The following is a 20,603-nucleotide window of genomic DNA, read 5'->3' on the forward strand; positions in this document are numbered from 1 at the left end:
CTGAGACCAACAGCCCCGAGTGACTCCTCTCACACTCTTTTTATAGCATTCTGGAATGAGGCCCTGCGTAGCAGCCGGGCGTAAACTGCTCTCCACCAATGAGGGCACTTCACCCCCTGATGGACAGCTAGGCTCAGCCATTAGGGCAGGGCCTCCCATGGACTGGAGGGACATGTCCCAGCTGGGAAGGCCAGAGGTCAGGGATTGAGCTAAAATAGCAACATGACTTTTAAACCGAGAGCTGTGAAATAAAAGTGTAAAGATCAGAGTAAGCTGCTGCTGCTGAGGCGCTGTAGAGTGCACAGGAGGCTGCTGAGGGGAGGACGGCTCATAATAATGGCATCAAACACATGTGTTTTATATATTTGATACCGTTCCACCTATTTCGCTACAGCCATTACCACGAGCCCATCCTCCCCAATTAGGGTGCCAACAACCTACTGTGGTAGAGTTTTTGAGAGTTTCTGACATCAATAAAAGGCAATGGAATTAGTAATCTAACTCCAAAACTAGAACTGATACAGGCAACTGTACCATGCAATGAGGTAGTAGTGACTAGAGAAAAACAGACTAAAACATTCTGCCTCAACATGGGGTTACGTTAGGGGAAGTTGTTTAATATCACACATACTCTAGTAGTCCTACTGTATAATATCACACATACTCCAGTAGTCCTACTGTATAATAACACACATATTCTAGTAGTCCTACTGTATAATATCACACATACTCCAGTAGTCCTACTGTATAATAACACATATACTCTAGTAGTCCTACTGTATAATATCACACATACTCTAGTAGTCCTACTGTATAATAACACATATACTCCAGTAGTCCTACTGTATAATAACACACATACTCTAGTAGTCCTACTGTATAATATCACACATACTCCAGTAGTCCTACTGTATAACAACACACATACTCTAGTAGTCCTACTGTATAATAACACACATACTCTAGTAGTCCTACTGTATAATAACACACATACTCTAGTAGTCCTACTGTATAATAACACACATACTCTAGTAGTCCTACTGTATAATAACACACATACTCTAGTAGTCCTACGGTATAATAACACACATACTCTAGTAGTCCTACTGTATAACAACACACATACTCTAGTAGTCCTACTGTATAACAACACACATACTCTAGTAGTCCCACTGTATAATAACACACATACTCTAGTAGTCCTACAGTATAATAACATACATACTCTAGTAGTCCTACTGTATAATATCACACATACTCTAGTAGTCCTACTGTATAACAACACACATACTCTAGTAGTCCCACTGTATAATAACACACATACTCTAGTAGTCCTACTGTATAATAGCACACATACTCTAGTAGTCCTACTGTATAATATCACACATACTCTAGTAGTCCTACTGTATAACAACACACATACTCTAGTAGTCCCACTGTATAATAACACACATACTCTAGTAGTCCTACTGTATAATAGCACACATACTCTAGTAGTCCTACTGTATAATATCACACATACTCCAGTAGTCCTACAGTATAATAACACACATACTCTAGTAGTCCTACTGTATAATAACACACATACTCTAGTAGTCCTACTGTATAATAACACACATACTCTAGTAGTCCTACTGTATAATAACACACATACTCTAGTAGTCCTACTGTATAATAACACACATACTCCAGTAGGTCTACTGTATAATAACACACATACTCTAGTAGTCCCACTGTATAATAACACACATACTCTAGTAGTCCTACTGTATAATAACACACATACTCTAGTAGTCCTACTGTATAATAACACACATACTCTAGTAGTCCTACTGTATAATAACACACATACTCTAGTAGTCCTACTGTATAATAACACACATACTCTAGTAGTCCTACTGTATAATAACACACATACTCTAGTAGTCCCACTGTATAATAACACACATACTCTAGTAGTCCTACTGTATAATAACACATATACTCTAGTAGTCCTACTGTATAATATCACACATACTCCAAAGAACACACAATAGAAATGGTACTTATTCCCAGTACAACCACTATTGGGTCTCCACAGGACAACAGTCAGCAAATAAATACAGTCAGCAAATATTTATTTGGGATGTTTGAAATTCTATGTAGAAATGCTCCAAGGTTTCAAACCGATCTTACCACTCACTTACAGGTGAAAATACTGATTCGGCTTTAAACTGAACGAAAGTCAGGGCGGAGCCCAAACTATAGGGCCAAGTCAATCAATGCTCCCTTCTACCAATCAAAGTATGAGACACATTGAGAAAAGAGAGAAATACAATATCAGCAAATAGAATAGTAATGGAACTCTGGGCATGTAGCCAATCTGCATATCTTATATCACAAAAAAGGACAGAGAGATAGAGGAATCACAAAGAGAGAGAACGACTGAGGATGCTGCCGTGAGAGAAAAGCGAGAGTGTCACACCCTGGCCTTTGTTATATTGATTTTCTTTATTAGTTTAGTTAGGTCAGGGTGTGACATGGGGGATGTTTGTGTGTTTTGTCTAGTTTAGGGTGTGTGTATTGTTTAGGGGGTTTTGTAGTATGTATGGGGTTGTGTTCAGTGTAGGTGTTTAGGAAAGTCTATGGTTGCCTGATTTGGTTCTCAATCAGAGACAGCTGTTTATTGTTGTCTCTGATTGGGAGCCATATTTAAGGCAGCCATAGGCTTTAGGTGTTTGTGGGTAATTGTCTATGTTGAACGTTAGTAGCTTGTGTGTGCACTTTCGTTTATAGCTTCACGGTCGTTTGTTGTTTTGTTTTGTAAAAGTGTTCGTTTTCGTGTTTCGTCATCTCTATTAAAAGAAGATGTACTCATATCCCGCTGCGCCTTGGTCCGCTTATTATGACGATCGTGACAGAATTACCCACCAACCCAGGACCAAGCAGCGTGTGAAACAGCAACAGGACCCACCTACACAGGATTTATGGCAATGGGAGCAGGATCTGGGCTACACTACGTGGGAGGAGATCGACAGGTGGGCGATCGACCCAGGGCGAATGCCGGAGCCCGCCTGGGATTCTCTGGCGCAGTGCGAGGAGGGATACCGGCGAATGGAGGCAGCACGACGACGCGGTAGGAAGCCTGTGAGTCAGCCCAAAAAAATTCTTGGGGGGGGGGGCTAAAAGGGAGTGTGGCGAAGTCAGGTAGGAGACCTGCGCCTACTCCCTGTACTTACCGTGGAGAGCGAGAGTACGGGCAGACACCGTGTTACGCAGTAGAGCGCATGGTGTCTCCTGTACATGTGCATAGCCCGGTGCGGTACATACCAGCTCCTCGTATCGGCCGGGCTAGATTGAGTATTGAGCAAGGTGCCATGAAGCCGGCTCAACGCGTCTGGTCTCCAGTGCGTCTCCTCGGGCCGGCTTACATGGCACCAGCCTTACGCATGGTGTCCCCGGTTCGCCTACATAGCCCGATGCAGGTTATTCCACCTCCCCGCACTGGTCGGGCGATGGGGAGCATACAACCAGGTAAGGTTGGGCAGGCTCAGTGCTCAAGGGAGCCAGTACGCCTGCACGGTCCGGTATTTCCGGCGCCACCTCCCCGCCCCAGCCCAGTACCACCAGTGCCAACACCACGCACCAGGCTTCCAGTGTGTCTCCAGAGCCCTGTTCCTCCTCCACGCGCTCGCCCTGTGGTGCGTGTCTCCAGCCCGGTGCCACCAGTTCCGGCGCCACGCACCAAGCCTCATGTGCGTCTTCAGAGTCCTGTGCGTCCTGTTGCTACTCCCCGCACTAGCCTTGAGGTGCGTGTCCCCAGCCCGGTACCACCAGTTCCGGCACCACGCACTAGTCCTAATGTGCGTCTCCAGGGTCCAGTATGCCCTGTTCCTTCTCCCCGCACTAGCCTTGAGGTGCGTGTCCTCAGCCCGGTACCTCCAGTTCCGGTACCACGCACCAGGCCTACTGTGCGCCTCAGCCGGCCAGAGTCTGCCGTCTGCCCAGTGCCGTCAGAGCTGCCTGTCTGTCCCGAGCCGTCAGAGCTGCCCGTCTGTCCCGAGCCGTCAGAGCTGCCCGTCTGTCCCGAGCCGTCAGAGCTGCCCGTCTGTCCCGAGCCGTCAGAGCTGCCCGTCTGTCCCGAGCCGTCAGAGCTGCCCGTCTGTCCCGAGCCGTCAGAGCTGCCCGTCTGTCCCGAGCCGTCAGAGCTGCCCGTCTGTCCCGAGCCGCTAGAGCTGCCAGACAGGATCAACCAGAGCCGTCCGCCAGACAGGATCAGCCAGAGCCGTCCGCCAGACAGGATCAGCCAGAGCCGTCCGCCAGACAGGATCAGCCAGAGCCGTCCGCCAGACAGGATCAGCCAGAGCCGTCCGCCAGACAGGACCAGCCAGAGCCGTCAGCCAGCCATGACCAGCCAGAGCCGTCAGCCAGCCATGACCAGCCAGAGCCGTCAGCCAGCCATGACCAGCCAGAGCCGTCAGCCAGCCATGACCAGCCAGAGCCGTCAGCCAGCCATGACCAGCCAGAGCCGTCAGCCAGCCATGACCAGCCAGAGCCGTCAGCCAGCCATGACCAGCCAGAGCCGTCAGCCAGCCATGACCAGCCAGAGCCGTCAGCCAGCCATGACCAGCCAGAGCCGTCAGCCAGCCAGGATCCGCCAGAGCCAGCCAGCCAGGATCCGCCAGAGCCAGCCAGCCAGGATCCGCCAGAGCCAGCCAGCCAGGATCCGCCAGAGCCAGCCAGCCAGGATCCGCCAGAGCCATCTGCCAGTCATGAGCTGCCCCTCAGTCATGAGCTGCCCCTCAGTCCGGAGCTGCCCCTCAGTCCGGAGCTGCCCCTCAGTCCGGAGCTGCCCCTCAGTCCGGAGCTGCCCCTCAGTCCAGTGGCGCCCTATGGGATGGTAATCAGTCCGGGACTCGCCGTTCCAGAGGCGCCACCAAAGCGGGTAGTGACTATGGTGGAGGGGGGTCCACGTCCCGCACCCGAGCCGCCACCATAGGAAGGCCCACCCGGACCCTCCCCTTCTGTGTCAGGTTTTGCGGCCGGAGTCCGCACCTTTGGGGGGGGGGGGGGGGGTACTGTCACACCCTGGCCTTTGTTATATTGATTTTCTTTATTAGTTTAGTTAGGTCAGGGTGTGACATGGGGGATGTTTGTGTGTTTTGTCTAGTTTAGGGTGTGTGTATTGTTTAGGGGGTTTTGTCGTATGTATGGGGTTGTGTTCAGTGTAGGTGTTTAGGAAAGTCTATGGTTGCCTGATTTGGTTCTCAATCAGAGACAGCTGTTTATTGTTGTCTCTGATTGGGAGCCATATTTAAGGCCGCCATAGGCTTTAGGTGTTTGTGGGTAATTGTCTATGTTGAACGTTAGTAGCTTGTGTGTGCACTTTCGTTTATAGCTTCACGGTCGTTTGTTGTTTTGTAAAAGTGTTCGTTTTCGTGTTTCGTCATCTCTATTAAAAGAAGATGTACTCATATCCCGCTGCTCCTTGGTCCGCTTATTATGACGATCGTGACAGAGATAGAGAGAAAGCAGGTAAAGCTGAAAGAGAAGGGAGTATGAGAGAGAAGTGGAGAGGATACTGTGGGGCTGGGTGTGGAGGGGATGGGTGAAAACACTACTGTATTCAGGGCTGGCTTTCACTTTTTGGGGCCCTAAGCTAATTTATTTGTACAACAGGGGTGTAAAGAAAATGTTGCAGTTTCAAAGCAAGTTTGTTGCAATTTTACACATTTGCCATGTTAATATGACTTCTGAGTGAGAGTGACTAACAAAATCAATGGGGGCCCCCTGGAGGTCAGGGTAATTTGACCATGATAACTACAAGTATAGATACCTGGCAAGACTCATTTACCAATCTAAAACATTTTAGCTGACATGGGCTAGTTGAGTGACTGTCAATGACTGACATGGGCTAATTGAGTGACTGTCAAAATGCTGATGCACAACCAAATGTCTAAATTGCACCTTGTATACTCTACTATTCTAACTCTCAACAGTAAGTTGAGCCCCCGACTGATTTATTAAAATGCCTGGGGCTTATTTTGATAATGCCTGGAACCGGCCCTGACTTTACTTATGACTCAGCTTGCGGCAGCACCCCGCACCTACTGTAGCCTAGCAACCCACATCCATCTCACCTTCAAGGCTTCTGCTTTGAGAACTGTCAGCAAAATACACACATACAAAAGAGACATACAAATACACTTAAATTCATACACTCTCCTCAAATGTGTACAGGCGAAATGCATAATATACTGCATACCAGCCTGTTCTCTCACAAGATCCTCATACTATGCTTAAATGTATGGCAAGTCACTGTGCTATCCATTCTCTCAATCAACAGTCTGGGACAGTATAACATGTGTATCTCCCCCACCCCTCTCAGGAGGAAGTGGAGGAGGAAAAGGATGAAGTGGGTGTCAGCAGGGAGGAAGCAGAGTGTTATTGACCAGTTTTGGTTCCCTCTTCACTCTGCAGCTGAAAGATAAGAAGCCTGTTTCTCTTGTTAGGGAATTAACATAACAATATAAAAAGACCATTCAACTTCTCTTCAAATTCCTCAGTGTCCCTTCCAGCTAAGGCAATCATGAAAATGTATTTGAATTCATTTGACCTATTTTGTATAATAGATTAATGATCTATTATTATTATTATGATTATCTATTATTATTATTATCAATGCATTATCATCCCAAAAACACAAATACATCTTCACAGACATCAACATATTTATACACATTATTATTACAGCATCTGATTCAGAACCTCACAACTATCTACAGGCACCAAACAGTAGCTTCCCAGCCATAATGTATAAATAAATATAAATAAATAAACACATACCATCCAACCGTGTGTTCTGTGTTTATCAATGTAGGTTTTCTGTGGTCATGGGTGTCGCTCTCTAATTGGCCAGCAGGGCAGTTGCTGTGTCACTGTATGAGGAGAAGCTGTGTATAATATCAATGCATAGGCTGCTGTAGAATCAGGACAGCCCATTCATTTTATTCCCCTACAGGGAGGACTGCGAGACCTACATTCAAATGAATGACTCCAAACTCAAGTCATCTCATGCGACTATTCATTTTTGTAGTCAAGGTTACTGTGTATGACAGAAACAGTATAAAGCAACTAGAAACATGTTAACCTCCTTTGTACCATCAAAAACACAAATATATCTCCATCTGCAACCTCTCCCTCCCCCTCTATTTCCTTCTTTCCTTTCCTTTCTCCCTCTCTGTTCGTTGCAGTGTAAGCCTATCGATCCCGCATAGTCAGAGTTTGGGAATGCGCCTGCGTCAGAGCTCTCCCTCCCTGCTATAAAAGCTGGAGCCACTGCAGCAGCATCAGTCTGGGTTCTTCACCTGAGCCCTACAGACACATTGACACAGAGCCAGACAGAGCTGCCTGCCCTCCCAGCCCAGCCATGAGTGCCCTCGGCTTTGACCCTTACTACTCATCCTCCTCCTATCGCCGCTGGCACGTGGAGGGTGCCCCTCGCGGAGTGGTGACCAAGGGGAGGTCACGATCGGCCTTCTCCTCCCACGCCTCCCCCCTGAGCTCCCGTCTGCAGTACTCCTCTCCTGGCCAGGCTCTGCATTCATCCATGGCCTCTTCCTCCTCTGTGGAACTGGAGCTGAGCCAGGCGACCCAGGTGAGCTCTGAGTTCCGCACAGTGAGGACCCAGGAAAGGGTCCAGCTGCAGGACCTCAACGACCGCTTCGCTGGCTTCATCGAGCGTGTGCGGGAGCTGGAGCAGCAGAACCGTGCACTGGAGGCTGAGCTGGTGATGCTGAGGCAAAGGCACGGTGAACCCTCCCGCCTGGCGGCCCTGTATGAGCAGGAGGCGCGGGCCCTGAGGGCCGCCGTGGATGAGGCGCGTGGGGAGCAGCAGGCCGCCCTGGGCCAGAGGGAGCGTCTAGAGCAGGCCCTGAGCGCCCTGCAGGCCCGCTATGAGGAGGAGGTGGTGGCCCGCGAGGACGCGGAGGGCAGGTTGCTGGATGCACGGCGTGGGGCCGACCAGACTGCCCTGGCCAGGGCTGAGCTGGAGAAGAGAGTGGAGACCCTCCTGGACGAGGTGGCCTTCCTCAAGAAGCTCCACGAGGGTGAGGTGGTGGAGCTCCAGGCCCAGGCCCAGCTGGGGGCCCAGGTGGCTGTGGAGATGGAGGCAGCCACACCAGACCTGTCCGGTGCTCTGAGGGACATCCGGGCCCAGTACGAGAGGCTGGCGGCCAAGAACATGCAGTCTGCTGAGGAGTGGTTCCACGGGAAGGTGGGCTTCCTGACGGAGAGTGTTGCCCAGCACAGCGACGCGGTGAGGAGCTCCAGGGATGAGGCAGGGGAGTACCGCCGGCAGCTCAAGGCCCACCTGCTGGAGATCGATACCTGCAGGGGCCTCAACAAGTCTCTGGAAAACCAGTTACACATCATGGAGGACAAGCAGAGCGCTGAGATCAGCAACATGCAGGTCAGTGGTGGTACTGCAGGATGAATTAAACAGCAAATCTGGATTGATGCAAATACCTCAGAATGAATGCAATCTGAATGTGAATTTATTTATGTTTAGAAACTGCTCACTAATAAGTAAATAACTATATCAGAATACAAGACACCAATAATGTTTTATATTTTGTGCCAAGTGGAACTGATTTAGTAATACAGAATAGGAACAAATAAGATTATTTTGAATACATTTGAAATTTCAGCCATTTTAGGCATATTATCTGTATTACCCACTGTAAAAAAAAAAAACTTTATCCACTTCATAACCTTTAAACGTCTCCCGTAGGACACTATTGGCCAGCTGGAGAATGAGCTGAGAGCCACCAAGCAGGAGATGGCTCACTACCTGAAGGACTACCAGGACCTGCTGAATGTTAAGATGGCCTTGGACATTGAGATCGCTGCTTACAGGTAGGATGCTATGAGGAGCACTGGCCAGAGCTTCAACTTAAACAAATATAATGTAATGATACTAATGCCAGTCCAGGTCAAGGAAAGCCTATTGCGCGTTTACTCTAAAATTGTATCTTTCCCATGATCCTTTACTTTTCCAGGAAGCTGCTGGAGGGGGAGGAGTCTCACTTCAGTGTGGGCGGGTCAGGGGGTATGTCCAGTGTCTATGGCCACACCTTGTCTGTCATGCCCTCCTTCGGCCGCTCCATGTTCTCAATGCAGTCTAGCCTGAGCTCTGGCACCCCCTACCTGATGACCTCACGCTTCCTCAGCTCCTCATTCGTCTCTGGAGAAGACATCATCTCTACCAGCCTGGCCCAACGGGACTCTGCCAGCCCACCACATGAGGAGGAAGAGGAGGAGAAGGAGAAGGAGGAAGAGGAGGAGAAGGAGGAGGAAGAAGCAGAAGAGAAGAAAGAGGAGGGACCGGAGGAGGAAGAAGAGGGTGGAGAGGAGAAGGAGGAAAAGGGAGAAGAGAAAGAGGAAGATGGGGATAAGGGAAGCGAGGAGGAGAAGGAAGATGGAGAGGATGCTAAGGATGGAGATCAAGGTTAGCGTTGGGATATTTTCCCTCAAAGAATATTCTCTATTGTTGTTGTGTATTGCTTACATGCTGACATTTTTACAAACCTGTATACTAACTAAATTATTCCTCTTCTCAATTATTTCCTTTTTTGATATAGGTGGAGATGAGAAGGCAGAAACTGCAAAAGAGGATGGAGAGAAAGAGGAAGATAAGGACGAGGGTGGGGAGCAGGATGGAAAGGAAGGTGTGGAAGAGGAGGGGGTAGAAAAGGAGGGAGGAGATGACGAAGATGAAGAGGTGAAAGATGAAGGTAAAAGTGAGGAGAAAAAAGATGACGAAGCAGAAACCAAAGAAGAGAAGGGCGAACCAGAGATGTCCAAGAGTGAGGAGAAGAGAGAAAAAACTGTCGAAGAGAAAGACCAATCTGAAAAACCAAAGGCTAAAAAGTAAGTTTGTGGCCCAAGACCACACAAGCCAAAAGACAGTCTAATAAAACCTCAGCTCGGCAAACAGCAGAAATACCCAACATTATCGACTCCAGTGTGCTTGTAACAAGGTGCTCAATACAATGTCTTTTAGTGCACTAATGCATCAGAATCAAGGTTATCTGCTAGCAGTTATAAATCAATAAAGTCAATAAAGGTCACACAATTCCTGTAGTGTGTGTGTAAGGGTGTGTGTGCTATGCCTGTGCAAGTCTGTGAGAGTGTGGTTTTGGATGGTTGAATAAATACTTTTGAAAGCCATGCCGAGTGTGTAATTGATTGTTTTTGTCCTTACACTGAATCATGCTGAATAACAACTCAGTAAACAGTATTTATAATAGTTTGGGTTTTATCATATTCAAGTTAGACCTGTTAAAACGCAACAACAAGGATGAAATGTTGAATATATCATTGATACATCTTGAAGGTGCTTAAAACCATGACCACATAGTTCACCACAATGTGGAAACATATAAGGGCTGTTGTTCATCATACATGACAGCAGGTCCTTACTCAATTCATTCATTCAAACATTAACAGGTTATGTGTCATGATTTATAAATACTTTGTAAATGTTGAAAAAAACTATCCATTGAATGGTTTATTAGCTGCTTGTAAAAAGACATTAGAATACTGTTTAACTATGCTTTTTAGTGTCACGCCCTGACCTTAGAGTTCCTTATTATTTTCTATGTTGGGTTAGGTCAGGGTGTGACTCGGGTGGGAAAGTCTATGTTTTCTATTTCTTTGTTTTTTGCCGTGTGTGTTTCCCAATCAGAGGCAGCTGTCTATCGTTGTCTCTGATTGGGGATAATATAATAGTTGTCATTTTCCTTTTGGGTTTTGTGGGATCTTGTTTTCTGTTTAGTGTTTCTGCCTGACAGAACTGTGCGCTTTCGTTTTCACGTTTGTTATTTTGTTTGAGTGTTTTTGAATATTAAAATCATGAACACTTTCCACGCTGCGTCTTGGTCCACTCTTCATACCACCAATGAGAGCCGTTACAGAAGATCCCACCAAAAACGAATCAAGCAGCTTGCCCCGGAGTGGAGGACATCATGGACATGGGAGGAGGTAATGGCAGGGCATGAGAGCCTGCCGTGGAAACAGGCGGAAGCAGCGAGGGAGGAACGGCGGCAATACCAGGAGTCACGGCAAGGACGGAAGCAAGAGAGGCAGCTCCAAAAAATCTTTGGAGGGCGCACACGGGGAGATTGGCAGAGTCAGGGTTTAGACCTGGGTCAACTCCCCGTGCTTACCGCGGGGAGCGAGTGACCGGTCAGGCACCGTGTTATGCGGTGATGCGCACTGTGTCTGCAGTGCACATTCACAGCCTGGTGCGCTCTGTGCTAGCTCCCCGCATTTGCCGTGCTAGAGTGGGCATTCAGCCAGGACGGATTGTGCCGGCTCAGCGCTCCTGGTCTCCGGTGCGTCTCTTCGGCCCAGGAAATCCTGCGCCGGCTCTGCACACTGTGTCTCCGGTGCGCCTTCACAGCCCAGTGCGTCCTGTGCCTGCTCCACGCACCAGGCTTCCAGTGCATCTCCCCAGTCCGGTGAGACCTGTTCCGGCTCCACGTACCAGGCCTCCAGTGTGTCTCCCCAGCCTGGTAAGCCCTGTGGCAGCTCCACGCACCAGGCTGCCAGTACGTCTCCTCAGTCCGGTGAAACCTGTTCCGGCTCCACGTACGAAGCCTCCAGTGATGATCCATGGCCCGGAGCCTGTAGTGATGATCCATGGCACGAAGCCTCCAGTGATGATCCATGGTCCGAAGCCTTCAGTGATGATCCATGGCACGAAGCCTCCAGTGATGATCCATGGCCCGGAGCCTGTAGTGATGATCCATGGCACGAAGCCTCCAGTGATAATCCATGGCCCGGAGCCTCCAGTGATAATCCATGGCACGAAGCCTCCAGTGATGATCCATGGCCCGGAGCCTCCAGTGATGATCCATGGCACGAAGCCTCCAGTGATGATCCATGGCCCGGAGCCTGTAAGGATAATCCATGGCACGAAGCCTCCAGTGATGATCCATGGCCCGGAGCCTGCAGTGAATATCCAGGGCACGAAGCATCCAGGGACGATCCTCAGGCGACGGTCCCCTGTCCAGAGCCTCCTGCGACGGTCCCCAGTCCGGAGCCTGCAGCGACGGTCCCCAGTCCGGAGCCTGCAACGACGGTCCCCATTCCGGAGCCTGCAGCGACGGTTCCCAGTCCGGAGCCTCCAGCGACGGTTCCCAGTCCGGAGCCTGCAGCGACGATCTACGGTCCGGAGGTCCCGGCAAAGATCCCTGCACCAGAGGCGCCACCGAAGTGGGGGGAGCCTCAAGCGGAGCGGGGTCTGCGTCCCGCACCAGAGCCCCCACCGAGAGTAGGTGAGACCTGTTCCGGCTCCACGTACCAGGCCTCCAGTGTGTCTCCGGTCCCCATTCCGGAGCCTGCAGCGACGGTTCCCAGTCCGGAGCCTCCAGCGACGGTTCCCAGTACTGTTACGCCCTGACCTTAAAGTTCCTTATTATTTTCTATGTTGGGTTAGGTCAGGGTGTGACTCGGGTGGGAAAGTCTATGTTTTCTATTTCTTTGTTTTTTGCCGTGTGTGTTTCCCAATCAGAGGCAGCTGTCTATCTTTGTCTCTGATTGGGATCATATAATAGTTGTCATTTTCCTTTTGGGTTTTGTGGGATCTTGTTTTCTGTTTAGTTTTTCTGCCTGACAGAACTGTGCGCTTTCATTTTCACGTTTGTTATTTTGTTTGAGTGTTTTTGAATATTAAAATCATGAACACTTTCCACATTGCGTCTTGGTCCACTCTTCATACCACCAACGAGAGCCGTTACAATTAGCCCATCAGATATCTTTTAGGCCTAGAAGAGCCATCTTATGAGCACATCCATTAGTCTCTCTGGAACCTACAGCGCCTCCTTCTACTGTATCATCCCCCTTGTTTATCTTCCTCCCTCATCAGTTACTAATCATCTCAATGCACCACTCACACGCCCTCTACCCTCCTCTCCCTTCAAGAGAGTCTGCAGTGGGCTCCCTCTCCCTTTCTTAAATCTCCTTCCTTCTCTCTCATCTCTCTTTAACTCATCTCTCATCTCTCTTTAAGTACCCTCCAGAGTGAGACTTTATGGCTTAAAGGAAAACTCCACCCAACAACTATTAGTCAATTGTTGATATAGTCCCAAAATCTTTCAAAATACAGAAAAACAGCCTTGCAGCAGTCTACCACAGTGTCCCAGTGTTGACACTAAGGCTGGCGCGCACACACACACACACACACACACACACACACACACACACACACACACACACACACACACACACACACACACACACACACACACACACACACACACACACACACACACACACACACACACACACACACAGGTGTAAGTGTGTAGCACATAATTAGATATCTCTGTGTGTTGCACTTCAGGTAACCTGTCCATAGTGCCGATCATGAATGGCGAACACAGCTAGTTCTCTGGGTTTGGAGTTGCCTACATCGACATTCGGAGCACGCAGGCACAATCACGACACACTGGCAGGGATCTGATCGTTTTTTGTACTTTATTCCGTCTTGAGGGAGCACTAACCTGGCAAGGTCCACATCAGAGGCTCCATCAGCTATGCAGCTCAGGTCCAGTGTGTCTGAGAACAGATGCTGAGGAACAGGAGGAACTTCAGAGAGGGATGGCATTTTTATTACCTAATTTCAGGGCTGAGAACGATCAAATCTGGGATCAGTCGTGTGTTTTTATTGCTTTTAAGACATTGAAATACTGTGGAGCTGATTTTATGACTCATCACAATTTAGTTGCTTCCTTCAGCACTCTACGTGAGTGCTGAGCTAAAATCCTGAGAGGAAGAATGTTAGCAATCAGCAGAGTCACCCATGGACAGCACCCAACATCTCTTCAATTTAATATAATAATCACATAATAAATTCCAAACAACCTAAATCGCTTAAAACAATTAATTTGCGCGTAATGATGCACCAAGCAAAACTGCATTGCAGAGGACTGGATACAGTGCCTTCAGAAAATATTCACACCCCTTGACTTTTTCCACATTTTGTTTAGTTACAACCTGAATTTAAAATGAATTCAATTCAGATTGGGTGTCACTGGCCTACACACAATACCCCATAATGTCAACATAGAACTATGTTTTTAGACATTCTTACACATTTATTAAAAACTAAAAGCTGAAATGTCTTGAGTCAGTAAGTATTCATCCCCTTTGTTATGGCAAGCCTACATAAGTTTAGGTGTAAAAATGTGCCAAACAAGTCACATAATAAGTTGGATGTGTGCATAAATGTTTAATATGATTTTTGAATGACAACCTCATCTCTGTACCCCACACAGACAATGATCTGTAAGGTCCCTCAGTTGACCAGTGAGGACCAGTGAGGTTTTCCAATGCTTCGCAAAGAAGGGCACCTATTGGTAGATGGGTAAAAATAAAAAACGCAGACATTGAATATCCCTTTGAGCATGGTAAAGTTATCAATTACACCTTGGATGGTGTATCAATACAACCAGTCACTACAAAGATACAGGCATTCTTCCTAACTCAGTTGCCGGGGGGAAGGAAACCGCTCAGGGATTTCACCATGAGACCAATGGTGACTTTAAAAGTTTAATGGCTGTGATAGGAGAAAACTGGGGATGGATCAACAAGATTATAGTTGCTCCATAATACTAACCTGAAGCGCGTAAAAATGGTATGTTCTTGGTTGCAACACTCACTACCGAGTTCAAACTCTGCACTCCAACGGACATATCTGGGTTTGGCGGATGCCAGGAGAATGCTACCTGGCCCAATGCATACTACCAATTATGAAGTTTGGTGAAGGAGGAACAATGGTCTGGGGCTGTTATTCATGGTTTGTGCTACGCTCCTTAATCCCAGTAAAGGGAAATCTTAACTCTACAGCATACAAGGCCCTTTCCTGGTTCAGCATGAGGGTATGGAAGAATTTGACTGGCCTGCACAGAACCCTGACCTCAACCCCATCGAACAGCTTTGGGATGAATTGGAACGGTGGCTGCAAGCCAGGCCTAATCGCTCAACATCAGTGCCGACCTCACTAATGCTCTTGTGGCTGAATGGAAGCAAGTCCACGCAGCAATGTTCCAACATCTAGTGAAAAGCCTTCCCAGAAGAGTTGAGGCTGTTATAGCAGCAAAGGGGGGACCAACTCCATATTAATGCACATGATTTTGGAATGAGATGTTCAATGAACAGGTGTCCCCATACTTTAGGCCATGTAGTGTAGGTTGAAGAATTTTAAAATGAATAATGTGCAAATGTTGTACCATCCAGGTGTGCAAAGCTCTTAGAGACTTACCCTGAAAGATTCACAGCTGTAATCACTGCCAAAGGTGATTCTGTGTTGACTGAGGGGTAAAAGTATTATGTAAATGAGATACTTCTGTATTTCATTTTTGTCACGGCCGTCGCTGGAAGAAGACCAAGGTGCAGCATGGTAAGTGCACATTTTCCTTTTTATTAAAATGTCGCCAACAAAAAAACAAACGAAAGAATCAACCGTGAAGCTTACAAGGACATTAGTGCCACAAACAAAGTTAACTACCCACACTGAAAGGAGGGAAAAAGGGCTACCTAAGTATGATTCCCAATCAGAGACAACGATAGACAGCTGTCCCTGATTGAGAACCATACCTGGCCAAAACATAGAAATAAAGAAACATAGAAAACAAAGCATAGAATGCCCACCCTAAATCACACCCTGACCAAACCAAAATAGAGACATAAAAAGGCTCTCTAAGGTCAGGGCGTGACAATTTTCAATACATTTGCAAAAAATAATTTTAACTTGTTTTCACTTTTTTATTAGGTGGTATTGTGTGTAGATGGGTGAGATTTGTATTTAATTTAATCAATTTTGAATTCAGGCTGTAACACAACAAAATGTGGTATAAGTCAAGGGATATGAATACTTTCTGAAGGCACTGTGTATCAGTCATAAAACTTTTTCTAAACTACTCAGCATGGTCTCATAGACTAGACATAACATAATAAAAGTAAATCCTGGATACTGAAATTAGCACGATATCTTCTTATGGCTTGGGGGCAGTATTTCGACGTCTGGATGAGAAGCATGCCCAAAGTAAACTGCCTATTACTCAGGCCCAGAAGCGAGGATATGCATATAATTGGTAGATTTGGATAGTAAACACTCTAGCGTTTCCAAAACTGTTAAAGTAATGTCTCTGAGTATAACAGAACTGATATGGCAGGCGAAAACCTGAGGAAAATCCAGGAAGTGGGATTTCTTTGATGTGGGTATTTTCAATTGAATGCCTATAGAGTATCTAATGGGTTAGGACCCAGATTGCAGTTCCTATGGCTTCCACTAGATGTCAACAGTCTTTAGACATTGTTTCAGGCGTGTTCTCTGAAAAATGAAGAAGAATGAGACCCTTCTGTCAGTGGACTGTAGAATCATGCAGTGCTGGTTTGTGCGCGTGACCGAGTGCGCGCCCTTCGTTGTTTTCCTTTCTATTGAATAAGCTATTGTCTGGTTGAGATATTATCGATTATTTAGACAATTGACAACCTGATGATTAGTTATTAACATCGTTTGACATGTTTCGAAGAACTTTACCAGTACTATTAGGATGTATTCGTCTGCATGTTTTGACAGCCTTTGAGCCAGTGGATTACTGAACAAAACGCACCAACAAAGCAGAGTTTTTGGGATATAAAGAGGGACTTTATCGAACAAAACTAACATTTATTGTGTAGCTGGGACTCTTGTGACTGCAACCATATGAAGATCTTCAAAGGTAAGTGATTAATTTTATCGCTATTTCTGACTTTTGTAATTCCTTTTAAATTATGGCGAATAAATCAGGAAAATCTAAAACAAAGTCTAGGTATACAGATTTAACCCAAATTATAGAGGAAATTGATAGAGACAGCGAGACAGAGTTTCTTCAGGAAGATGAATCTTTTAATGAAGCTAGTTTTGACTCCCAGGCGGAATACATGTTTCTGCATGGCAAGGATGCCATGCTGGATTGGTAAGTTCTAATGCTAATGTCATTGTTTGAAATTAATATGAAATATTATTCATTTGAGAATTTTTGGGGGGATTTCTTATTTTATTTGCAATGTATAAAAATGTAATCTGTAATGAAATGTGTAAAGTACACATTGGCAATACTGTGTGTGTGTTATATATTTTTTACATTTATTTTACATAAACATGGAATGGAACAGCACTTCACCATAGTGATTATGTTCACTGTACTCTATATACACTGCTCAAAAAAATAAAGGGAACACTAAAATAACACATCCTAGATCTGAATGAATGAAATATTCTTATTAAATACTTTTTTCTTTACATAGTTGAATGTGCTGACAACAAAATCACACAAAAATGATCAATGGAAATCAAATGTATCAACCCATGGAGGTCTGGATTTGGAGTCACACTCAAAATTAAAGTGGAAAACCAAACTACAGGCTGATCCAACTTTGATGTAATGTCCTTAAAACAAGTCAAAATGAGGCTCAGTAGTGTGTGTGTCCTCCACGTGCCTGTATGACCTCCCTACAACGCCTGGGCATGCTCCTGATGAGGTGGCGGATGGTCTCCTGAGGGATCTCCTCCCAGACCTGGACTAAAGCATCCGCCAACTCCTGGATAGTCTGTGGTGCAACGTGGCGTTGGTGGATGGAGCGAGACATGATGTCCCAAATGTGATCAATTGGATTCAGGTCTGGGGAACGGGCGGGCCAGTTCATAGCATCAATGCCTTCCTCTTGCAGGAACTGCTGACACACTCCAGCCACATGAGGTCTAGCATTGTCTTGCATTAGGAGGAACCCAGGGCCAACCGCACCAGCATATGGTCTCACAAGGGGTCTGAGGATCTCATCTCGGTACCTAATGGCAGTCAGGCTACCTCTGGCGAGCACATGGAGGGCTGTGCGGCCCCCCAAAGAAATGCCACCCCACACCATGACTGACCCACCGCCAAACCGGTCATGCTGGAGGATGTTGCAGGCAGCAGAACGTTCTCCACGGCGTCTCCAGACTCTGTCACGTCTGTCACATGTGCTCAGTGTGAACCTGCTTTCATCTGTGAAGAGCACAGGGCGCCAGTGGCGAATTTGCCAATCTTGGTGTTCTCTGGCAAATGCCAAACGTCCTGCACGGTGTTGGGCTGTAAGCACAACCCCCACCTGTGGACGTCGGGCCCTCATACCACCCTCATGGAGTCTGTTTCTGACCATTTGAGCAGACACATGCACATTTGTGGCCTGTTGGAGGTCATTTTGCAGGGCTCTGGCAGTGCTCCTCCTGCTCCTGCTTGCACAAAGGCGGAGGTAGCGGTCCTGCTGCTGGGTTGTTGCCCTCCTACGGCCTCCTCCACGTCTCCTGATGTACTGGCCTGTCTCCTGGTAGCGCCTCCATGCTTTGGACACTATGCTGACAGACACAGCAAACCTTCTTGCCACAGCTCGCATTGATGTGCCATCCTGGATGAGCTGCACTGCCTGAGCCACTTGTGTGGGTTGTAGACTCCGTCTCATGCTACCACTAGAGTGAAAGCACCGCCAGCATTCAAAAGTGACCAAAACATCAGCCAGGAAGCATAGGAACTGAGAAGTGGTCTGTGGTCACCACCTGCAGAACCACTCCTTTATTGGGGGTGTCTTGCTAATTGCCTATAATTTCAACCTATTGTCTATTCTATTTGCACAACAGCATGTGAAATTTATTGTCAAACAGTGTTGCTTCCTAAGTGGACAGTTTGATTTCACAGAAGTGTGATTGACTTGGAGTTACATTGTGTTGTTTAAGTGTTCCCTTTATTTTTTTGAGCAGTGTATATCTGTTTATTTTACGTGTTGATACAGGGCTCATACGTGAAAGTATTGTTACTGATTTTTTTTATCCTTCACAGTGCCAGTGATTCTGATTATGAGCCGCCAATGTCTAGGTGTCCATCTCCCTCTGAAGCTGGTTCATCCAGCCAGACCCCCGCTGTCTCCGGCTCCACACCTACCCGGCCATCTAGAGTTGTGAAGTCAGTGACAAAGAAGAGGAGGTGGGGAAGAGAGAAACCTGCAGACAGAGGGCCAGAGGGTCGTTGGCACTCTGTGTTAGAAGACAATGTGGAACCAAATCCACCAGTTTTTAGACCCAAAAGGCAGCCAGGACCTCAACTAGACATGACTGCAAAGTACAGCCCCCTTCAACTTTTTCAACTGTTTTTCACCTCGTCAGTTGTTGATTCCCTGGTGGCGAACACCAATAACTATGGGGCAAAGAAGCAGGCAGGTAAGAAAGAGCATGGAAGACCATTTCCATGTCAGACCTTTTCTGCTACTTTTCAATGGTCATTTACATGGGGCTGGTGAAGTTGAAAACTCTAAGGGACTACTGGAAAACATCAGCTCTCTATCAACTGCCTTTCCCCATGACTGTCATGTCTTCTAAAAGGTTTCTGACTATCTCACGGGCGCTTCACATCAGTGACCCAGAAGTTGATGGGGAGAATGACAAGAAGAGAGGCACACCAAGGTTTGATAGGCTCTGTAAAATAAAACCTCTCTACCCCAGCATCGTTGATGCCTGCAAGACTTATTTTCAGCCCGCCCAGAACCTGTCCATCGATGAGAGAATGGTAGCCTCAAAGGCCAGAATCAGACTCAAACAATACATGCGTAACAAACCAACCAAATGGGGTTACAAGCTGTTTGTTTTGGCTGATTCTGTGTGTGCCTACACTTGCAATTTTTTTGTTTATGAGGGAAAAAACAGTTTTGCTACCGGTAATGGACTGAGTTATGATTCCGTTATGGAGTTATTGGATTTTCAACTGCTGGGGAAGGGCTACAAACTTTTTGTGGACAACTTCTACACAAGCCCTACCCTGTTTGCAGACCTGAGGAAGCTGGATGTGTGGGCTTGTGGCACCATTCGGACCAACAGGGTGGGATTTCCAAAGACCAAGGTGAACGACATGCCTAAGCGGGCTGAGCGGGGTACCATGCGATGGATCCGTGAAGATGGCCTGCTGTTTGTGAAGTGGATGGATACCAGAGAGGTGGTCATGTGCTCCAGTATCCACAAGTCCTTCAGTGGAGATCATGTCATCAGACGTGTAAAGGATGGTTCCGGGTCATGGACCACAAAAAATTTCCCCATTCCTGCAGCCATCAAGGACTACAACAAGAGCATGGGAGGTGTGGACCTGTCAGATGCGCTGATAGGATACTACAATGTTCTTCACAAGACCATGAAATGGTACAAAACTTTTTTCTATCATTTCATTGACATTGCTGTGGTGAATTCCTTCATCCTCCAGAAGGAAATGGCCAAGAGCTGTGGACAGCCCCCCATCTCACAGCTAGCCTTCAGGGAGCTGCTCATCCAGGAGCTTGCTAGCTACAGCAAGTCCACTGCAGCACCTTCTGCTCCAACCAGTGCTGTTCACCTGCCCAGATTCATCTCTGCAGGCATGAATGTGCCTCAGGGCAAAAAGGGCACAGTAGGTGTCACGATCGTCGTTACGTGAAAGAGAGGAGGACCAAGGCGCAGCGTGAAATGAACACATATTTAATCAACGAAGACGAAGAACACTTACAAACTAAACAAAACA

At 47.1% G+C, this 20,603-nt stretch overlaps 1 protein-coding gene across 1 annotated transcript; it reads left to right on the forward strand.

Moving 5' to 3' along the window:
* Positions 1-7,408: 7,408 nt before the first annotated feature.
* Positions 7,409-19,016, forward strand: LOC120020978 (neurofilament light polypeptide-like). The gene is made up of 5 exons (XM_038964650.1): positions 7,409-8,449; positions 8,771-8,895; positions 9,039-9,487; positions 9,666-9,909; positions 18,959-19,016. The coding sequence occupies exons 1-5, from the start codon at positions 7,409-7,411 to the stop codon at positions 19,014-19,016; spliced, it is 1,917 nt and encodes a 638-aa protein (XP_038820578.1).
* The last annotated feature ends 1,587 nt before the right edge of the window (positions 19,017-20,603 follow it).

The sequence above is a fragment of the Salvelinus namaycush genome, chromosome 26, assembly GCF_016432855.1.
Source record: "Salvelinus namaycush isolate Seneca chromosome 26, SaNama_1.0, whole genome shotgun sequence".
NCBI lineage: Eukaryota > Metazoa > Chordata > Actinopteri > Salmoniformes > Salmonidae > Salvelinus > Salvelinus namaycush.